The following is a 23,073-nucleotide window of genomic DNA, read 5'->3' on the forward strand; positions in this document are numbered from 1 at the left end:
TTGTGCACCATTTCTATCCTTACAAATTCCACATTTGCTTGCTATATCCATATCTGGTAGAGATGTGCTAAATCCCCACTGTGAATTTGAATCTTTTTATAACCCTTCATTTTATAATCATTTTTTTTTCTTTTTTGAGAGAGAGAGCACACTTGCGGGGGGGGGGGGGGAAGGATAGAATCTTAAGCAGGCTCCATGCCCAGCGTGGAGTGTGCTGTGGGGCTTGATCTCACAACCCTGAGATCATGACATGAGCCCAAATCATGAGTTGGTTGCTTAACTGACAGCTACCCAGGCGCCCTTATAACCCTTTTTCTTAGATGTATCTTTATAAAACCAGTAGATAGATGGATTCCATTTTCCTAATCCAATCTGATGTTTCTTTAAAATGAATTTTTATTTTTCTTAGATTCGTTGTGATATATTCAAACTTACTACTGTCACTTTTACTTTTTCTTCCTTCCCTGATTTCTTTTGGATTTATAATTTACTGTATATCCTTTCTTCCTCCTCTGTTGCAGACCTTTAAAATTTTTGGTCATATATTCTCTAAAATGTTTTGAAAAGTAATATACCCTCTTATACATGTTCAAGTCAATACAAAAACATTTTTACCTAATCTCAAAAACTGTAAAGGAAGTCATTTCTGTAATACTGAAATTTTAAGCTAAATCTAGTACAATACTAAGGTATCCAGCTGAATCAATATATCACAGCAATTTGATATTCACCATCACTCCTTAAAATAGTTATCAGAAATTTTATGCTATTTTATTCCCAATTCGTATCTCCATTGTACTCTCCCGTGTAATTTTATCTCATTGCAATACAGTGTATTGCTTCAAAGTCTTTTACTGATACTCTATTATACATCTGTCCCAAAATACATGAAAACCATATTTATTGAAATAAAAAATATTTTTAGAAATTAAAAAAATACATTTCCAACAACTATAAAGCTCCAAGTGTTGAACATTGTCTGGATTATCATTACTATTCAAATGATAAAAAAATATATTAACTTTTAAAGTATTAAAAACACAAAACAAGTTTATTGGAAATGTATCTCAGTGAGATGGATAGTGCTGTATTTTCTCATATTCATGGATAAATTCTGCCATTGCTAGAATAAGACATCAATTTTATTACTATTTTTTACGTATAGATATAAATGCTGAGAAAATGCATGTATATAGTAAAAAGGAACAAAGAATTCTGTTATAGTGATGCCACTCAATTCTTGGACTCTTTTAAGTTATATGCCAAAAATTATAAACCGATTCGGTCATCAAATTATTTTTAATGATTTTCACTGACAATCTGAGCTTTCTTCAATTTTGAAAGCAAAAAATTGAAAACCACCCTCACTAAAGACCTTGCTGTTCAAGCCATTTTCCTTCTTTTCTTTTTTTTTTTAAAGATTTATTTGCCAGAGAGAGACACAGCGAGAGAGGGAACACAAGCAGGGGGAGGGGAGAGGGAGAAGCAGGCTTCCCGCCGAGCAGGGAGCCCAACGCGGAGCTCGATCCCAGGACCCTGAGATCATGACCTGAGCCGAAGGCAGACGCTTAATGACTGAGCCACCCAGGCGCCCCTTTCCTTACTTCTTTGGGAGTTAACCAAAGATGTTTAGTAAGACTTATCTGTAACTCTTTCACTTAGTCATCTTGCTTATAGACCTTAAAATTAAGACACAACTGAGTAAGAAACACCCCCCACAAAATTGGAAATTGCATAGATTTCTTGAGGATAATTCTGTATAGATTAGAAATTTTATGTTTGAAAAACATTTTTTTTTTACAGAATTAGGATGTAATAGAAGTATCTGAAAAGAATTAATCATAACTAAACTGATTTTCTAAAATTAAATGCACTATGTCCTAGTGTATATTTTGGGGATATTTATTCCATTTACCTATACATGAGTATATGTTCTGCTTTTATGATTATTGTTTATAGTATTTTATCTAACTAAGACACACATTTTCACATTTATGAAATTGGGATGCATCTTACAATTGGTGGCCTATCATAATTTAGTGGGCAGTGTTTTTACTAAGTGGTATGTAATAGTGAATCATACAATAGTGTCTTATATTAGATGAAGAATTAGATTGTGGAAATTAGGAGCAAAAAAAGATAATGAATCACTAGCAAGTTCAGGAAACATGCAAGGTATACCAATGACTATTATGTGTCTTATTTACAATAAAACCCATAATATATTTATGTTAACTTAAACCTAAATACATGTTAAGAATGAAAAAACAGGAAATAACGAAGAGTTGGGCCAGGTAAAAAATTAATATGGATTTACAGAATTTGATAATGAACTGGCTAAGGTTAATAAGAATGTTTCTCCTAAGAATCTGAAAAACATACAGTCATGAACTTACCTTTGATATGGGATCTTTTCACTGGAAAATCTAGTATTAGTATGTCACAAATAAACATGGAACTTCTAACTTCTTCCTCCTTGAAACCATGCTAATTATGCTGAGACAGGTTTGAGACATATTTATCAGGCTCTTCACTGTTATGGAGAATGGTGAAAATAGTTTGCTTGACAGCATTCACCAAAACTCACCATGCTTTTGTACCAATTTTGAATATTCTAAAATAGAGGAGGCAAGTAATCTTATTTGTTTGTTGCCTAAAAATAAGGTAACTTTACCTTCATGTTATGTTCTTGCTCTCTGCTTTACTTTCACATGATTCACCCACAGGAAAAAATGGTTTTTTTGAAGTCAGGAAACAAAAAGGCAAGGCCATTAAACAAAAACTGTCATTATACTATTTCCTACTTAACAACGTATCTGAATTCTGAACATCTCCACATGGGCCAATAAACCCATTTCTAAGACCACACTTCACTCATAACGAAAACTTCCACCATACTTTCTTAAATTGGGCAGTCAGAAAGGTCTGTTCAGAACAGGTTGAAAGGCAAGGGATGTAATTTCACATCTTGATGGGGTAGTGCAAGGTTCTATAAGACTATGTGGGACCTGAAATATTATTGGGGTTATTTTTATAAAATACAAGCTTGCCATAGTTTTCTTATGTAAAATGGGAGAGGGTGATAATCAAAAGGCAGAGGTAAAAAGGAGAACTGGCATGATCCACTGAACATGGAAATGTTCTTTAGACAGGTAATTTTAACAAAGGGATATATATGGGAACTGAGGATCTGGAAAGTTTTCTATGCCTGCATTTCCCTTAGAAGGTTGAAGACTCCCAGAAGTGCACACACCCTTGTTTGAAGACCCAACTTCTGTTCTTTAGTTACCTGAATATTTAAGATGCATACTTAACTAAAAATTTTTCTAAGTTACATAGCATTTCTATGGAGGTATAAAAATGTGTATTTTGGAACACTAAAAAACAATTATTTTCATTTTAAAGAATGATCAATTCTTTCATTCAGCTAAACAAAGATAGACTAATAATAGAAACAAACCAAATTATCAATGTTGCAAGAATTTTGATAACTGAATACACTACCAACTAGAGCCAAACAGTAATGCACCTTTCCTGAGGACAAAAGTTTCTCTTAGGAAAGTCAGAAAAGGTCAGCTCAGGAAGTGGATGTTGGTGACTTGGCAAGAAAGAATTTTTACATTTAGTTGTTTAATATTACAAGTACAGTGAAATAAGATGCGCGTAAACCATTAGAACTGTTACAATTTGTGTATCTTCCAAATATGCTATGAATACATTGGCACAAAATCCTTTCTGACTTCCTTTTTCATCTTTGCCAATAACCCAGTGATCTCTTAAGAGGTGGTTTAATAATTATTTCCAAATGCCTTTTCCTATAGTATTTCTTACCTATAAAATTCATTAAAAGGTTTACAAAAGTATTCTACTTGCTCTAATTTTCATCATACTTCATGACCTCAAATCATCTGGGAAAGACGTTAGAGAATAAAGAAATATTGGGGAAAATTACTAATTTACTACCCCTTTTATAACAGGAGAAAAGGCAGAGCAATACAGTAGTTATAATCAGAATGTCTGCATTCATTCACCAAGTATTTATTAAGCACCTTCTATTTCCCAGACATCATTCTAACAGCTGAGGCTCTACAGGGGTGAATGAGAAAGTAATAGCTACCATTTATTGAGTGCTTACTATGTGCCAGGCTCTGGCCTAAGAGTTGCACACATATAAACCCTTTTAATCCTCAAACACAACACCTCTATGATATGGGTACTATTTTCATTTTACATATGAAAAAATTGAGGCATAGAGAAGTTAAATAACTCATCCAGCTTTTAATTGGTAGAAATAGTCCTGGCTGTTGTGGAGCTTCTATTAGTCTAAACTCCTTCCCTTCTCCTTTTCTTCTTTGCCTCTGTGAGACCTAACAGATAAGAACTGAGTATGGCTCAAATAGGTAGTGTGACCATTTCATTTTTAGATGTTTCTTTTTGGGAATGTTTAAAGAGAATTTTAACTAGCTCTATCTTCATCATGTTGTGATCTCAAGATATCTAAAAAGCCTGACTGTTAGAAGACTGTTTTGTTTAAATATTTGGGGAGAAATAGTTAATGTAGGTATACACACGTAGCAGCCCTTCCTTTGGAAAACCGCTTTTCGAATCCAGGCAGGCCTAGTGGGGCTGAAGATTATGGGACCCTATCTCATTATAGGGGAGGTTCATAGTTCAAGCTAATTAGGCCTCACTGCCTTGGGCAATTATTAGTTCAGGACTACAGAAACATGATCCAGGCACGACAAATCTGTCTTTCCTGGGATGGACAGTGTTGGGAGATGTTCTCTTCACAAAGGAAGTGATTTCAGATGGTACCCATCTTCCTTGGCTCAAGAGAAAATGACTCCATAATATTGAGAGATGTTGAAAAATTCAGATACAGAACACTTTAATCTATCTATGCAAGAAATAGGTCTATCATTGCCCTTTCCAGTTAAATGAGTATAAAAAGTATAAATACCCTTTAAGTGGGTTTCTGTGACTTTCAATCAAGTTTCAATGAACTTACAAAAGCATTACATAAAATATGCACAAAGAACAATGGTTATAATAAATATGAATAGAATTCTTTTCTGTGCTCTTCCTTCACCCTCTTTCCCTGTGAACAAATATAGAACTGTCTACAGCTCAAAGGATGGTTTATTTCATTTTCAAAAGTAGTATGCAAAATATTTACCTATGAATTCTAAGCAAGTGATTACAGGCATTATTTTAATAATTCTACTTCTTTAGCATATGACAAAACCACAATATATCTAGAAAAACAAAATGTTTTATTTTAAAACATTGGAAAACCATTGAAAGACAAATGTCCATTATATAACCATGAACTTCAAATATTTGGAAACTGTAAATCTTCTAAAATGTGGTAGGCACTTCCAAAGAGCTAAATATTGCAAGTTATTCTACTGTATGTCTTTTCTAATATCAACAATACTTGATATGATGAAAAATACCAAGAAGACTCAACTAATTATTCAAAGTCACCATCTTAGGGTTCAACTTAATTACATGAGTAAAAGTTTTGTCCAAGATGTTCCTGACACATGAAGCTTCCGGGTGAATTTCAGAAATGTTAACAAAAGTATCTTCCTTTTTTGCCTGTGAATGTTTGAGTATTGCTGTATTGTTGGTTAATATCCACTACAGATACTGGTTCTAGGCCAGCCCAAGGGTCTTCAAGCATTGAAGGCTTGAAATAATTTTCCAACTCATTAGACATTCTTTTTTCTCTACCACGCCCTGATCCAAATGGTGTAGATGTCCTTGGAGAACCCTTTAGAAAAAAAATCATCAGTTAAAAAAATGTTTTGTAGAGATAATTGGCACTTATTTTTTAAAGCTAGTGGGGATCACATTCCTAGTTAAAAGTTGTGTTTTGAACCCAAACATGTTCAAATGCAAAGTCCATTCTTCCTTTAATCTAGTGTTTTTGTTTGTAAAAGTATTTAAGCCAATTTGACATACTCATGTATTAATAATTCCATGCCAACTGTCAGCTCAAATACTTTTCGATTTCTAATGTAATAACTTTGCAGAACTAACAACTGGTGATAAAATAAATTGTGTTTCAAATTTTCCTCAAAATTTCCACCTTTTTTCTGGAAGGAAATTAAAACTTTTTTTTAACCCTACAGCTTCAAAATTTCAAGAACCTTTCCATCCTATGAAATTTTATCTACTTAGCTCCAGACTCAAAAGGGGTGGGGTTGGTTTAGCACAACGAAAAGTAGGAAACCGTTCAAGTTTTAAACCGCAGAAATCTTAGACACACCAGAAATACTCCCTCGGTCTCCTGTGTTCACTCTCACTGAGAGGAATGGGAAACTTCCAAAATCACCGATTTTTCCTTAAGAAGACTTGGAGCAGGAGCCAGTGTAGTTTGAAGCTCCTCTCTCCGCCACCTTCGCCCCCCACCCCGCCCTGCCCAAAAAAGCGTGCCAGTGTAAGGAAAATGGCACCAGTCTGTAACCCTTTAACTCAGATGAGCTCTACGCTGGGGATTCATTCGCTTTTTCACCCCTCGGAGAATAATTTACTCAGACGAACTGGCGAGGTTCCTGGCAAAGGACAGGAAATTAGGGAAATCTGTGTAGGAATGGCAGTGTACCAGCTCAAAGCAGAAAGTACAGCTCTGCTACGTAAGGTCACCTAAAGTAAGTTACTTAACTTCTCTCTCAGCCTCAGTTTACTCATCTGCAAAACAGGGCCAACAATAGTATCTCACCTCATAGAGGATTAGACAAAATAATCCATGTAAAGGGATTATTATTAGTACCATGCCTGCCATACAGTAAGAGCTCGGCAAACGCTGGCTATTATTACCTGGGGGTGGGTCTGCTGCTGCCCTGGGGAGTAGCCGAAATGCTGCTGGGACCCCGCGGGGGACTTGGAGTAGGAGCCAGGGTAGCCGCCAGGGGACGGAGACCCGAATCGGCCCCCCGGGAAGCTGCCGCCGTGTCGCGGAGAGTGGCTGCTCCCGTAGGGCCTAGACCGGGGCCCGTACGGCGGCGTGTGATGCGGACTCCCGTACCCGTCCCGAGGGGAGGGCGGCCGCGGTCCGCCTCCGCCCGGGGTACCCCGGAAGCTGCTCCCGCTACCCCAACCTCCTACACCCGCGCCGGGGTAGGGAGGAGTCGGGGGTCGAAAATTCTGTCGGTGCATATCAGGAGACGAAGACGAGGACCTCACTGCCGCGTTCTCCCGCCGGAACTGTCCCGACCAACCCTTCTCACAGACTCGGTGGTCCTCTGCCAAAACAGTCCCCTGGCCGCCAGCGCGGTACAGCATATCGGTTCCGGCCTCACAAAGGTTCCGTCAGGCGCAGGGTAGAAGTGGGTCACTGAATTGGATAGAGATTAAGCAGATTTAAGTAAAGAAAGAAAAAGGACAGAAGCCGAACACTCGGCTCCAGCAAAGGCCTTTACGGTCTTGCGGTGCCTGCTCGGGACCGACCGACCAGACGACTGCGCGGGCCGGAACGCGCCGCCCGGAAAACACGGCCCCGGGAAGCACTGCCGGGCAAACAGTGCCCGGCGGGGCCCCGCCCAGTGGGCGGGGGGCGGGGCCTGAGGTGTTCGCGGGCGCCCCCTGTGGCGGCGGGCGGCGCGTGCGCTGCGCTCTTCCCTCACGCCCAGACCTAGGATGTCTGAGAGGCGCGCGATGCTGGCGACGCTGGCGAGGGTCGTGGCTCTGCGGAGAACCCGCCTTCTCTTCCGCCCGGGCGGCGGGAGGGGTTTGTGGACCGGCCGCCCGCAGTCAGGTACCCTTCGAGACGCGGTCCGGGCGGCGAAGGGAACCCCGGCCCCAGTCTCCCCCTCGGGCGGCGCCATGGGGCGAGTGCCCGCGCTTTCCCGAAGTGTCTCCTGCCCCCGCAGCCCACCCTTTGGCCTTTCCCGCCTCTCGGGGCCCTCGCTCGGTGGCCCCGCGGCCGGCCTGGCCCCGCGCCCCGGCCGCCCCGGGGTCACCCTGCTCGGCGTCCGGGCCGGGGGCCGAGAGGTCGCCCCTGCGCGGTCGTACTGGGCGGACGCCTCGCCTCTGTCCCTTACGCCTACCCTGTCTCGTCTTCCGAGTTTAACTCACTTTGCAAAGGTACACCCGGCCGCATTTCAGAAAGGATTTCAGAGTAAGCTCTGCAGAACTGGGGGGAGAGGCTGTGCTAACTAATGTCGGACTTTACTCCCTTCCTTGTTCTTGGTAAATGGAAGCGGGTTAGGGAGGAGGCTCCGAGGCAGAGATGCTGATTTTCAAAGAGCACACTTTGACGAAAGCTCTGAAAATCTTGACTGTTTCATAGACGTTTGGTTATAAAGAAAAATGTGCTAATCCAAGCATGACACCTCATGTCTAATAAAACACGCGTCTGTGCCAGACACCTGTCCCAGGATTTTATTTAAAAGATGTGGCTTAAATTTACTACCGTTTTATAGAACTTTCTTTACCCCCTCAGAGTGTGGGAATGGTAGTACACTCTGACTCGTCAGATCAGCTCGTGGAAAACAATCTTAAAAAACTTTAGGACTCCTGAAACCCCAGCCCGGCGGGTGGCCGGGACCTAGGCTTGTCGGCCTATACACCTTGCAGGTGTGTATGACCTGCAGGGTGACAAGGCTAGCTGCAGTGTGATGTCTTCTCAGCTTGCATCCTCCTTGAGGAGTGGAGACACAAGTGGCTTTCTGTTACTTATTCTGAGGGAATTCTGTTCATCTAATTTCTCCTTTAGACACAGTTGTAGAATCGATCAAGTCAGGATAATGCCATCAAGGCTTAGTGATGCAGTTAAAGGGTGAGGACCCCAGATTATCCATTTTAGTGTGTATTTCTGTCTTGGCCAAAAATTTAGCTTTTGGCCGTTGTCTTTGGTGCTTAGCTTAATGCCTGGTAATTGGGCACTCAGATATTTATTGAATGAACAGTTGGGTCGGTCACATCATTATCGTTCAGCGATTCTCACTTGTCTTACCTTTTATACCATCAACGAATCTACTTTTTTGGGTAAAGGGAGCAGAAAAATGAGGGTGGTGGGGACCAAAATTACCTTTGTTGATTTTTTTTTATAACTGGCAAATGATTTGCAGAATTGATTAAAATATAGTATTGTGTTTTTACTTGGCTTACACTTCTAGAATATTCTTCCTTGTAGCGATGTCTTGTTCATATGTCTACACATACGAACTTGCATTAGAAAAGGGGGGAGGGGGGACGCCTGGGTGGCTCAGTCGTTAAGCGTCTGCCTTCAGCTCAGGTCATGATCCCAGGGTCTTGGGATCGAGCCCCGCATGGAGCCCCGCATCGGGCTCCCTGCTCCTCAGGAAGCCTGCTTCTTCCTCTCCCACTCCCCCTGCTTGTGTTCCGTCTCCAGCTGTGTCTCTCTCTGTCACATAAATAAATAAAATCTTAAAAAAAAAAAAAGAAATGGGGGAAGGAAAGAAATACAGTGCAAAATTTTGACAGATTATACATGACAGTGTGCCCTTCATCAGGTGTGCAGGTATGTATGAGGGTTGAGGGAGAGTTAATCCTTAATAATTATATGAAAACTCCAGATTCCACTTGGATCCCTTTTGAGAATAGGCCATTTGCCTTTTTAGAGATGAGAAATAGGCCAAGAGAAGTTAAGTGACTTGCTTAAGTTCACATAACAGAGGTGCAACCAGAACTCAGGCTTCTTGAATCCCAGGAGATTTTTTTTTTTTCCCTAAGTAAAGATGAATAAATTGGCAATCAGTCTGTCTTTTTTTTTTTTAAGATTTTTATTTATTTATTTGAGAGAGAGAGAGAGAGAGAGGGCATGAGTGGGGAGGAGGGGCAGAGGGAGAAGCAGACTCCCCACTGATCAGGGAGCCTGACATGGACTCCATCCCAGGACCCTGGGATCATGCATGACTGGAGCCGAAGGCAGACGCTTAACCTACCGAGCCACCCAGTCTGCCCTTTGAAAAATGCAATAGATAAATAAACATTGTAAAAATTTGAAAGTGCTATATAGCATATTATTTTAGATTTAGAGATTAACACATATAACCTTAATATTGAATTTTTATAAATGTCGCTAGAATCTTCCCATTTGTTAGCATGGGAATTGCAATCTGGGTGCCTGAACTGGTGGGTCTGAGGCATCTATTTGTATTGAATTTATTTGTATGGTGGTGAGTGCAGGGGAAGAGAGGTGAGGGGAGGGGGATGAAGTTTTATGTTGGGTTACATGGAAGTAGAAAAGAGAGGAACTGGGATGGTGGATATGAGAGTATGGTGGCTGCTGCCTGAAGTCTCAGTCCTGTGGAGAGAAAAGGGCACTTCTTATTTTTGTGAGCAACAGAGGTTTGGGTTCCCCCCAAAAGAGAATTACAGCACTGTTTAGGGAGGATCGGCAGTAGAAAACAGGATACTGGATAGGGCAGTGCTTTCATGGAAGTGTTCAGGTACTTTTTTCAAATGGCATTGTATACATAGGACATCAACAGACAGAACATCAGGAACTTTCTGAGTACCTGTGAACTATATGGGGAGCCCCAGTAATAATCAGTTAACTTTGTGGTGGTGTGTGTTTTATAGATCTCACATTAATGCAAGTAAGAGCACCAAGCCAAGGAAATTTAAGTGCAAATGTAAATGGAACCATGTCTGTTTCTATAAGACAGGATTTTTATTTTATTTAGGTTGCCTAAGATTTTTTGTTTTTTCTTCCCCCAATGGATTTCAATTTTTTTTTTTTTTTTGGTAGAGCCTCATCTTCAAAAAACAATTGGAAGCCCAAATTTTGAGAGCAGATAGGCTGTATTTGAAGCAGGAATTGGGGTTTCAGAGCCTTGCGCACTCTGCACCTCTAAATGGCCCTCTGAAAAGAGGCTTCTGGGGCACCTCTGAGGAATTCCCAGGGCTCTCCAGAAAGGGTGTGAAAGCCAATATTTTAGGAGGTGTCCGATATTAACAAGAGCTGCAAATATAAATGTTTTGGTTTGTTTTACTGTGTATTTTCAAGAAGTGTATATTTTCATGTTTCTGCATGGTCACAGCTTTGTAAGCCAAGAAAACTAGAACCTGGGTTAAAGGGCAAGATTTGGAAGTTAAAAGATTGTTAAGAGATTAGATTGTTAGAGAATGCCCAGGAAGTTTGTTCTTTTGTCAAAGGGTTATAAAACTCAGAGCCTGGGAGACATTCAAGATTGAGATTGTAAACCTTGTGAAGTTAATCTTCCCTTGGGAGACGTTTATTTACATTTCAAAGGGTAAGAACTCTAAGACCTTTCCTTTTCTAAGGAGAATTTGCTTACATTAGGAAGATTAGCTTTTTTCCTGCCTTTCTCAGGGAAAGGTAGCAGTTGGGCAACTATAATACACATATTCCCAGATTCATACTTTTGGGGACCTTTCCTGTGGTTCAACCCCTGTATGGACCGGCCTAACCAACTGGCTCTTGTTACAATGCCTGTGGCGTATTAGGTGTGGGAAAAGTGATACATTTCTTGGTGTAAGTAATAATAACTCTGATCTCTGATCCAGAACCTTGTGTTTACTCTCAGGCTAAAAATGCATAAATGTAAATATTAAAAACATATGTTTTTGATGTAAAATACTTTATATTACAGGGGAGTGTGTTTAATAATTTTTATGTATAGAGATGTTTGTATGTATATTTAGAGTATAAGCTTTACTTAATATTTCCTGCAACTTTCAGATTATCTCTTTTTCTTATAGCGGTCCTGTTATTAGCTGTTTCATGTTAAAGACTTCTTGTAGTAAAAAAGTCAGGGTATCTCTAGGATGTGATTAGTTCAGTCATTGATAGGATTAGGCCTATACTGAACACAGTGGATCACTTAACTATCACCTACATAATATTTTCATTGATAAAGCAACTATTAGAAGCAACTTGTTCTCAGGATTCTCTGAGAGCCAAACTTTACTGTTAATCATCTTCTTTTCAACTCTAAGCATGTATGCATTTTCTGTGGTAGTCAAACACAGGTGAATTGTTTTATACATAATGACTTCCTGTAGACTAATATTCTTTTTTTTAATATATATTTTTAAAGATTTTATTTATTTATTTGAGAGAGAGAGGGAGAGTGAGCACAAGTAGGGGAAGCAGGAGAGGGAGAAGCAGCTCCTCGTGTGGGGGCTCGGTCCCAGGACCAGGGATTGTGACCCTAGATGAAGGCACTTAACTGAGTGAGCCACCCAGGTGCCCCTGGAGACTAATATTCTTTAGTCAGGTGTAACACAGGTGTTAAAGCATTAACTCACAAAAATTTTCATTGAGAATAAAATTGCTGACAGAGTACTTCAATATGAAGGAAAACCTAAGAGAGTATAACTATTGTTTTCAAGACACAAATTTTTATTTTGAAATCAGAAAATAAAATTTTAATTTCACTAGAAGTTGTATTTTTGTATTTTTCCAATTATAAAAACAATACATACATTTTGTAGGTAACCTGAAGTGTTTAAAAAAAACAGAAAGTGGGCACCTGGGTGGCTCAGTTGGTTAAGCGACTGCCTTCGGCTCAGGTCATGATCCTGGAGTCCCTGGATCGAGTCCCGCATCGGGCTCCCTGCTCGGCAGGGAGTCTGCTTCTCCCTCTGACCCTCCCCCCTCTCGTGTGCTCTCTCTCATTCTCTCTCTCTCAAATAACTAAATAAAATCTTTAAAAAATAAAAATAAAATAAAAATAAAAAACCAGAAAGCAAGAAAAAATATTAATTGCTTATCCAAGAAGCAACTATTAATATTAAAAGAGAAAAAAATAAGCCTTAGATAGCTTAAATCTTTTTTTTTTTTTTAAAGATTTTATTTATTTATTTGCGAGAGAGAGAATGAGAGACAGAGAGCATGAGAGGGAGGAGGGTCAGAGGGAGAAGCAGACTCCCTGCCGAGCAGGGAGCCCGATGCGGGACTCGATCCCGGGACTCCAGGATCATGACCTGAGCCGAAGGCAGTCGCTTAACCAACTGAGCCACCCAGGCGCCCCAGCTTAAATCTTTAAATAGGAAAATAAAAGCTTTTAAAATGGGAAACCCACCTATACATAAGCATTTATATAATCTAGGGTTGGGAGAACTTGGTACCTGTGCAGAAAAGAGTTAACATAGCAGGCCTCAGGCTGCTGTCATTATTATTAATTTTTAAAATTTTTATGTATTTATTTTTTGAGAGAGAGAGTGGGAGGGGCAAAGGGAGAGAGAGAGAATCTCAGGCAAGCTCCACAGCCAGTGTGGAGCTCGACGTGGGGCTCAATCTCAGGACCTGAGATCATGACCTGAGCTGAAATCAAGAGTTGGACACTTAACTGACTGAGCCAACTTAGGCTGCTGTATTTAAAAGGACCATCTTAGAAGTTTAGCCCTTGGATGACATCTGGGAACTTGGCACTTGAACTGCTTCCTAATTAATAAGATGCCTAAGTGTTTTGTACAATCCTTGTGATTTATGGTGAACCTGCTTTTACTCTGGTCTGGAATTTTGGTACATGGGAAACACAGCATGTCTCTGTGAATAGCCCTCAGTAAAAACCTTAGATTCTGAGTTTGTAATAGGCTTCCCTGAGCAGAAGCATTGGACATGCTGCTCTTTTTTTTGTTTGTTTCTGGAGACAGAAGCTGCTTGGCTCCCACACCAACTGTGGCTCCTCACAGTAGGAAGAGAACATGAGAAGCCTGTGCATGGATTTTTCCAGACTGTGCCTGTCTTTTTCCCTTGCTGATCCTGTCATATATCATTTTACTGTAATAAACCTTAGTCACGAATACAACTATATGCTGAGTCCTCTGAATCCTTTTAGCAAATCACTGGAAATATGGGTAGTCTTGAGGAATCTTGAAATAAATACCAGAGGTGGAAAGTAAAATTATTTTTTTTTTTAAAGATTTTATTTATTTATTTGACAGAGAGACAGCGAGAGAGGGAACACAAGCAGCAGGAGTGGGAGAGGGAGAAGCAGGCTTCCTGCCAAGCAGGGAGCCCGATGCGGGGCTCGATCCCAAGACCCTGGGATCATGACCTGAGCCAAAGGCAGACGCTTAATGACTGAGCCACCCCGGCACCCCAGTAAAATGATTTTTTTGAAAGCGAAATTCCAATATAACTAAAAAAGCAAACAAGAGATAGGGAAAAGTTACTTTCACAAAAAATAAATGGTAAAAGGTTAATATTATTACTGCATAAAGAATCCATACAAATCAATAGTAAGATAAATGTGAGTTAGCAGTATGGGGCAAAATAATTTATAAGAGAATTTATAAGAATAATTTATAAGAGAAGACATGAAACGAGAACAAATATGAAAAACTTTCAGAATTTAATTTCAGAAGTCATTAAATGCAAATTAAAATGACAGTGCCATGCAAATTTTTAACTGTCAAATTTGCAACAAACAAGTAAAAAAAAGTCCCATAAAACCAAGAGATCATATCCAGGGTTATGGAAGATGATGGAGGATAAATACCATTTTCATACACTGCTGGTGCCAATATAAATACTGCCTTTCTCATGGACAATTTGATAATCTGTATTAACAGTATTAAAGAGTTTGTAACATGAACATATGCTAGGCCACATTAAGTTCTGCCTCTGTACGTGGAAACATCTCTTTGTTTTCCTTTCTCCATCCCCTAAAACTAAAAGCCTTGAAGAGTAATTTTTATCTTTACTACTTGAAGAGAAGTTTCTGGGAGGGTTCCGTAGACCCTCACACAGAAAGCATCCTAAATTCTCTAGACATCTCTCCTGCTCTTCAGAATTACCCACTGGAAGCTGTTAAAAGCAAATCAAATTGTAAAACATATTCTTTTTCACATGCATATCCACCCTACACACTTCTTCCAGGCTGCCCCTTCCTATGCCTTCCCTTCCCTTCCCTTCTATTCCTCTTAGTTAAATATTTGCAGTGTTCTGTAAAATAGGACTCAGTATCTTTTTTTTGTGTCAAAAGAGGGCTCATCCTGTTCACAGTCTAACACTGCAACATCCTCTCCCACTCCCTGCACACACACATTTTCTTCTTTGCTGTGATTAAATTATAATTTCCCTCAAGTACTTATGACAGTGTTTCATCAACAACCTAGAGTGAGCACTGTTTTGCCAGTTCTCTAGAAGGGATGCCTTTTTCTTATTTGTGCAAATAACTTACCTTTGGTTAGTCTTCTCGGAGAGGACAGCCATACCACCAGCATTGAGTTCAAGGAGCCTCTGGGGTTTGTGAGCACTCATTTTCAGTAGTTAGTAACTGTCATTTGCTCCACCAGTTCCTGGTTCAACCACTTCTGATCATCTGAGTAGTTAACTTCAGGATGGCCCATTAATGAGTCCTGAACATTGAATTTTTTTCCTCGGGCTTGCTGACTTTTGGTTATAAATTCTATAACTTTAAATTGATTTATAAAGTCTATAAATTGCTAGTGTTCCTCCTTTCCACATACCAATCTGTATTGTGGTCTACCTCCTAAAAAAAAAAAAAGTTTTTAACACTTAAATACATTTTATAATATGAACTAAGGTGAGAGTACGATCTGAGATGTGTGAGGAATATACTTTTCTTTAGCTTAGTGGGGAGAAGGGTTATGAAAGAAGGCTTAGTCATAGGCTGATCAGTTTTAGGCAAGAATATGTATGGAAGTTGAAAACCTGGAAATTGATTTCTTTAAAATGATTCATGTATCTCTTAGGAAAGTCTTCACATATCTCAGTTTGAAGATTGCTCCTAAAGAGACAGTAAAACTGTCCTGAAATGGACTTATCAGTTGTTAGCTTTGATGCTGTGATATTGCTTAGAGGCTACCATTTTTCTCTTCCAATGCTGGGTATCTCTAGTGGTCATGATAGACTTGGTTGTGCTGCAGTAACAAATTAGCCCACAATCTTAGTGGCTTAATACAATAAAAACATCTTTTTTGCACATCTAGCTTCACTCTTTGAAACTTGCAGCCTCCAAGGTCACAGTAGTAGGAGAAGAGAAGCCTGGAGGATTTCGTGGGATATTTTTAAGGATCAGGCCTGAATTGGCTTGTGTTACTTGTGCCTATCCATTTCATTGGCCAGACCCCAGGCATTTCACCCCAATCTAACTGCAAAAGAAAGCTGGGAAGTTGGAAGAGCAGAGGGATTGTGGATTAGCACTGACTTGTATTTTGGTTGTGGCGTGCTTTATTCATGACTCAGAAGCCCCCTGTCTGATCTTTTTACATGTTCTTCCTATAAACTTCTCAAGTTTTCGTTAAAATAGTGGCACCCAACAGTTCTAAAACCTGTTTGATTGCAAATCCCACAGTAATAGCCAAGTTCTTGTAGGTGAAGGACAGTTGTTAAGAAACAGGGTGTCAGCAGAGGTGGATTATAAATTTTTGTAAGTTATTACCCACCTAACTATTCTCTGGTTGTCTCTAAATGGTGTGATTGCCTTGTAACTTGGGCATCACTCCCACACCAACTTTTTACAGCTCCGAAATTCTACTTTCCCTGGAATGTATTCCAGTGGATACTAATTTTTAAAGTACTCTAAACTCTTATAATTACCTGTCAAACTATACTATTAGGAACAGAGCTTTTTTTCAAGACTTCTAACACATGCTAGAAAGAAAACATCCTGCTAACTGTTCTAAATAAAGCTTCAGCAGACTAAGAGAACATGCTTTGAAAAAATGTCCATCTTCTGCTTTCTCACTCGTAAGTTCTGGTAGGTCAGTTCTCTGTAAAATATCAAATTAAAAAATCCTTTTAGTGTATATTACATGTTCTGTTTGATCTGTTATTTGATCAGTTTGTTTTATGACTTGGCCTTTTTTTTTAAATGCTGGCTAGGACAGTGGGGAGGGACGCCATGATTGCTGTCACTCAGATGAGCCACTTAGGTGGGCATCTGTCAATTATGTCTACTCTGGTGTTGCTCAAGTTTATTTGTGTCCTGGAAACCTTAGGGCCAAGTACCAGGGGAGTCTTAGAAGCAGCTCTGGCAAGCATAGAATTGATGGCGCCTTCATTATAATTATACTTCTTTGCATGATTGCTCAGCCGTATCCTTATAATAGCTTTTAATCCTAGAGGCTAAATAAGATAGAGCGATATACAAGCTGCTCGATATATCACAACAAATTAACAACTGATGCCCTTTCCAACTGTTCTTCCTCCTATAATCACCCTTTATTCCCATCCAGCTTATTCTTGTCTTTCACAAACTGGCAAAATATGGATGTGTAGATACCCTTCTTAAGTATAGAATATTGAGAGTCATATTTATTTCTGTTCCTTAAAACAATCATGTGTTTTTCTTTTCTTGTTTTAACATTTAGAATAAGTAATTTACTTTAATAGGTGGTGACTATGTAATGTGTGTGACTACATAATACATACATGCAATTACTATATGCCAAAAGGTGTGCTGAGCACTTTACATACAATATTTCATTTAATCCTTGCAAACTCTATGATTTAGGTGTTTCAAATGAGGAAACAAGCTCAGAGAAGTGAAGTTACCTTGAAGTTCAGTAGGGAGTAAGTCCTGGAGCAGGAAATTGAATCCAGTCAGTCTCCAGAGTTAATGCTCTTCACTGTGTGAAACTCATTCATTGATTTTGATTTCAATGTGCTCGGGAAGTTCTTTCTGGGTGTCTTCTCAGATCATACAAGTAAAATTCTATTGCCTGATGTGAAATGAATTCAGTTTAAAAGTTTTTGCTTCGGTGGACAAAATTTTACTAATTTATTATGGCTGTGAGATGGCATTGGTAGAGAAGTATAGACTTCTCTTAATAGATATGTAATGAAATGAGACTTATGGGATGAAGAGACCCCTAAATATATTTCATGCATCATTTGAAATAAAACGGGGGCCCTAAAAAGAGACCTGAGTACAGATGACCAGTACTTTTGGAGAACTATGCAACAAGAATTACTTGTACAGTCATTCCTAATGTCAAAATACCTTCTTATATTTGAGGTCTTTTTTATGTGTTTTTATTCTTGAAAATATTTTTCTCTTTAATTTTGTTGATTCTTTGTTTTCACTTTTTGCTTTTTTTTTTTGCTGATTAGAAACATAATCACAATTAAGCAAAATTACAGAAATATATAACTTAGCTGGTAAAAGTTCTGCATAAATTCCCCAAGATTTAACCACTGATAGAATTTTATGAATGCTCCTACAACTACCAACATATATTATTACTATAATTTTTATTCGGGGAGAGAGCGAGAGCAAGAGAGAGAGAGACAGTGCACATGTATGTGTGTTGGTAGGGGGGTGTGGGGAAGGGAGAGGGAGAGAGAGAATCGTAAGCAGGCTCCACACTGGGTGCTCGATCTCATGACTCAGATCATGACCTGAGCCAAAATCAAGAGTTGGTCGCTTAACTGACTGAGTCACCCAGGCGCCCCTGCCAACATACATTCTTATGGTTATTATGTATATTTACAAAATAGGATCACATTATACATCCTATTCTATATTTTGATTTTTTTTAACTTAGAAATATATCTTGGTCAACTTTTCATGTCAGGATGTATAAATCTGTTTCATTTTTCTTAATATCTACCTGAGAGTCTGTTGTATGAATGTGCCAGTGCTTATTTAACATTTCACCTATTGGTGGATTTTTGTATGGTTTTGAATATTTTACTTCAGTATTAAACTTAGAGGGGCAATTCACAAAAGGAGATATATGAATGGCCGATTATTACATGAAAAGATGTTCAACATTATTCATCAGGGAAATGCAAATTAAAACCACCACAAGAAACATTATCTACCCATTAGAATAACTAACATTAAAAAGAAGAGCAATTCCCAGTGTTGTGAGGATGTGGAGCATCTAGAACTCTCATGCGCTGTTATACAAGCACTTGGGAGCTCTGTTTGGCAGTTTCTTAAAATTTAAAGATACACTTACCATATTACTCAGCCATTCCAGTAGGTATTTACTCAAGAGAAATTAAAACATGTTCACACAAAGACTTGTTCGTGAATGTTCATAGCAGCTTGATTCACTGTAGACTAAAATTGGAAACAACTCAATGTCCATCAATAGCTGAATGGATAACAAATATAGTAGAATACTGCTCACTTATAAAAATGCAACAACAGGGGCGCCTGGGTGGCTTAGTTAAGCAGCCATCTCTTGATTTCAGCTCAGATCATGATCTCGGGACCCTGGGATCCAGCCCTGGGTTGGGCTCTCCACTCAGCAGGGAGTCTGCCTCCCCTCCCCCTTTTCCTCTGTCCCTCTTCCTGCTCATCCTCTCTGTCTCTCTCTCTCAAATGAATAAATAAAATCTTTTAAAAAAATGCAACAACATGAATGAATCTCAAAATTATTATGCTTAATGGAAGAAGCCAAACACAAAAGAGTCCCTACTAAATGATTTCATTTACATAAAATTCTAGAAAATGCAATGTTGCCTAAGGCTGGGAGTGGAGGGAAAAATAGTTTGCAAAGGAAGGAGGAAACTTTCAGGTGATGGAAAGTCCTATTTCTTGGGGCGCCTGGGTGGCTCAGTCGTTAAGCGTCTGCCTTCAACCTGCGTCATGATCCCAGGGTCAAGGATCGAGCCCCACATCAAGCTCCCTGCTCCGCGGGAAGCCTGCTTCTCCCTCTCCCACTCCCCCTGCTTGTGCTCCCTCTCTCACTATCACTCTGTCAAATAAATAAATAAATAAATAAAATCTTAAAAAAAAAAAAAGAAACAGGAGCGCCTGGGTGGCTCAGTCGTTAAGCATCTGCCTTTGGCTCAGGTCATGATCCCAGAGTCCTGGGATCGAGTCCCACATGGGGCTCCCTGCTCCGCGGGAAGCCTGCTTCTCCCTCTCCCACTCCCCCTGCTTGTGTTCCCTCTCTCGCTGTGTCTCTCTCTCTGTCAAATAAATAAATAAAATCTTAAAAAAAAAATTATATTAAAAAAAATCAGTAAGAAAGAAAAAAGCCCAATGGAAAAATAGGAAACATATATATAACAGTCAATTCATAGACAAACAAAAATTTCCAGTACCTATAGCAAAAGATGTTTATAGCAATTTCATCTACAAGCAGAAGATGAAAATTATAACAGTAAGAATTTCTTTCTCACCAGACTGGCAAACATTTATAAATTAATACCCAGTATTGGCAAGGGTGTGGTGAAATGGGCACTTTCATACACTGCAGAATGTAAATCACTAATGACTCTGTAGGGCAGCAATTTAACACTTCCCATAAAAATTTTAAATATTAATATCCTTTGACTAGGTTCTCCTGTTGGTGGAATATAATTCACAAAAAGATTCCACAAGTACGCCTAGACAAAGGTAACAAAATGTTTATTACAGAACTTTTTTGTCTTGATTTTCTGCTGTAAGTGTTTTTCAATCAACATTGTTAAAAATAATTTATATATAATAAATTATACAATTAAGTTTTGCACCTGACTGGCTCAGTAGGTAGAGCATGTAACTCTTGCTCTCAGGGTCCTAAGTTCATGAGTTCAAGTTCCACGTCAGGGGTAGAGATCACTTAAAACAAAAAAATTTTTTTAAAAATTAATAACAATTCAGTTTTGACATATATATACACCAGTGAAGTCACCTCCACAATCAAGAAATAGGAACACAAGCAGGGGGAATGGGAGAGGGAGAAGCAGGCTTCCCGCGGAGCAGGGAGCCCGATGCGGGGCTTGATCCCAGCACCCTGGGATCATGACCTGAGCTGAAGTCAGACGCTTAACGACTGAGCCACCCAGGTGCCCCTTCATTTGTATTTAGATCCTAGAACTTAATAGGATCATGTGTAGATCACATTTCCTCTTTTCTATATGGATAGTCAGTTTGCCCAATACTCTTTCTTAAATAATTTATCATTTTCCCACTGATTTGAGATTTTCTCTTCATTATATAACAATTTTTCATTTCTATGTATGGCTGTTTTTCTCTCCATTTGTTCATATGTTAATATATTTTAAAAATTATACTTTTTAAAAATTTCATAGGCTAAATATTCTTCCCTCCACAAAAATTTTTTTCTGGGCTATTCTTGATCACATACTCATCAAGATGAATTTTAGAATCAATTTATCAAACCTTCTTTACTTTTCCTTCCCCTATGGCCAAACCCTTCCTGTTTGATGATGGTATTCAATTTTGTTTCAAAGCTTCCCAAGGCTGGTCAAGGGCTTCCTCACTGAGTTAGCACTGATCTTTCTCTTGTCTCTTTTATACAGTTAATTCTTGTTATTAGAGGTAGTTATGTTCTATAAACTGAACACCTAATTAGTGAATACTGAACCATTGCTTCTAGGGGAAATAGAGGATTAAGTTCCTGCAAGTCTTTGGTCACACATTTTTGACCACTGATTAATACACATAATGTGAAGTGTGTGTTTCTGTTTAAAGTCACCTTATTTAATATATATTGTTTCATTAACTTTGAACTCAGGGCCATAGCATTATAACTTCTATAGTTATAGTCATGGCTGAACAAAGCTCAGCTAACATGTATTTTCTCTGTAAGGCTCATCATGGGGGCTCCTGGGTGGCTCAGTGGGTTAAGCGTCTGCCTTCAGCTCAGGTCATGATTCCGGGGTCCAGGGATGGAGACCGGTGTCTGGCTCCCTGCTCAGCAGGGAGCCTGCTTCTCCCTCTCTCTCTGCCCCTCCACCTGCTTGTACTCTCTCTCTCTCAAATGAATAAACAAAACCTTAAAAAAAAAAGGCTCATCATAGTCTTCTTGCACTTAGGAACACCAGACAGCACTTCAACCACTACTCTTAGGGGCCATGTTAAATGGTGAAATCACCAAGAAAAGCACAGACATGTGAAAATGTGACACTTTAAAATACACCACATAAAGGACACTTGTTTACAGTATGAGACCTGAAACAAGAAGGCCAGTGCGTTGCCTACCAAGAAGGCCAGTGCGTTGCCTACGTTGACTTCGGCTGGGAACATGTGTATCAAGGGACTGAAATTTTTCTGCATTCTGTGCACGTCCTGGAATGACTGCAGAAGCACTGCAGTATTGATCTTGGAGTTAGCGAGTAGTTGAATTCTCAAATATAGAATCTGCGAATAATGAGAATAAACTGTAATTTCCCTTTGAAGCTGCTGCAGTGTGTGCAAATAATGAATCAGGGAAAGCTTCAGAGTGACAATACTTATCAAAACATTGCAGGGGGGATGCCTGGGTGGCTCAGTCGGTTAAGCGTCTGCCTTTGGCTCAGGTCATGATTCCAGGGTCTTGGGATTGAGTCCCACATCAGGCTTCCTGCTCAGCAGAGAGCCTCCTTCTCCCTCTGCCTGCTCCTCCCCCTGCTCGTGCGTGTGTTCTCTCTCTTTGACAAATAAATAAAATCTTTAAAAAAAGCAACAACATTGCAGGGGGCAGCACAGCAAAATGGTACTTCACCTGTTGCTCATGAATTTAACATAACTTATTTATTTTTTAATTTTTGAAAATCAAGGTTTTACATATACTTCAGATCTGTAAGGTTAATTATGAAAAACAGTAGCCTCTTATGTCTCTCTGCCCCTTTCCTTTTCCTAGGGACAACGAATTTCAGTTCTTTTAGCTGTTTCTTTTAGTTTTTACCTCCAGATCTCTAACTAACATGATTATAATGCTACTTCTTGATTTTGTTTTTAGGCATTATCTGTAGTGATAAAGACTAGCTTTCTTTCACCACCTTTCCAACAATTATACATATACTTTCCATCTTACCAAATAATAAATTTTGCTAGACAAATATTCAGTATTTATATTGTTATGATTATACAATTATTCATATTTTTATTTCATTGCTGCTCATATATACCTTTTTGTTTTCCCTGTGTTAATATTTGTCTGGCTTCTTTATTTACTTTCTCAATATCTCTCCTTAATTCATTCCCAACTGTACCATAAGGGTGAATATTTCAGCTATTGTGTTAGTATTTTCTTTACTGTCATCCTGAGGATTCCTTTCATCTTTCTCCTCCTTTAGATCCACCATTTTCTGACCCCATATCTTCTTATTTCTTGTTCTGTTTTTGGTGGAGCATATCCTCTAGAAATAATTTTCCCAAGAAAGAATGGGAAGGTAGGGGCGCCTGGGTGGCTCAGTCAGTTAAGCGGCTGCCT

General features: G+C 39.3%; 2 protein-coding genes across 2 annotated transcripts in view; one reads left to right on the forward strand and one right to left on the reverse strand.

Annotated features, from left to right (window-relative positions):
• Positions 1–5,250: 5,250 nt before the first annotated feature.
• Positions 5,251–7,262, reverse strand: LOC110592680 (M-phase-specific PLK1-interacting protein). The gene is made up of 2 exons (XM_021703747.1): positions 6,826–7,262; positions 5,251–5,776 (listed from the first exon to the last, which is right to left on the reverse strand). Exons 1-2 carry the CDS (start codon positions 7,162–7,164, stop codon positions 5,576–5,578), a joined length of 540 nt encoding a protein of 179 aa, XP_021559422.1. The 5' UTR covers positions 7,165–7,262; the 3' UTR covers positions 5,251–5,575.
• Positions 7,263–7,629: 367 nt separating this feature from the next.
• The window catches only part of LOC110592642 (succinate--hydroxymethylglutarate CoA-transferase), a gene marked incomplete at its 3' end in the record, with an annotated part of 35,201 nt that continues 19,757 nt past the window's right edge, over positions 7,630–23,073 (forward strand). The window contains exon 1 of the mRNA XM_044912210.1: positions 7,630–7,762. Coding sequence (XP_044768145.1) covers positions 7,645–7,762 — 118 coding nt within the window. The remainder of the gene's footprint in view (positions 7,763–23,073) is intronic.

The sequence above is a fragment of the Neomonachus schauinslandi genome, unplaced genomic scaffold (assembly GCF_002201575.2).
Source record: "Neomonachus schauinslandi unplaced genomic scaffold, ASM220157v2 HiC_scaffold_582, whole genome shotgun sequence".
Taxonomy (NCBI): Eukaryota; Metazoa; Chordata; class Mammalia; order Carnivora; family Phocidae; genus Neomonachus; species Neomonachus schauinslandi.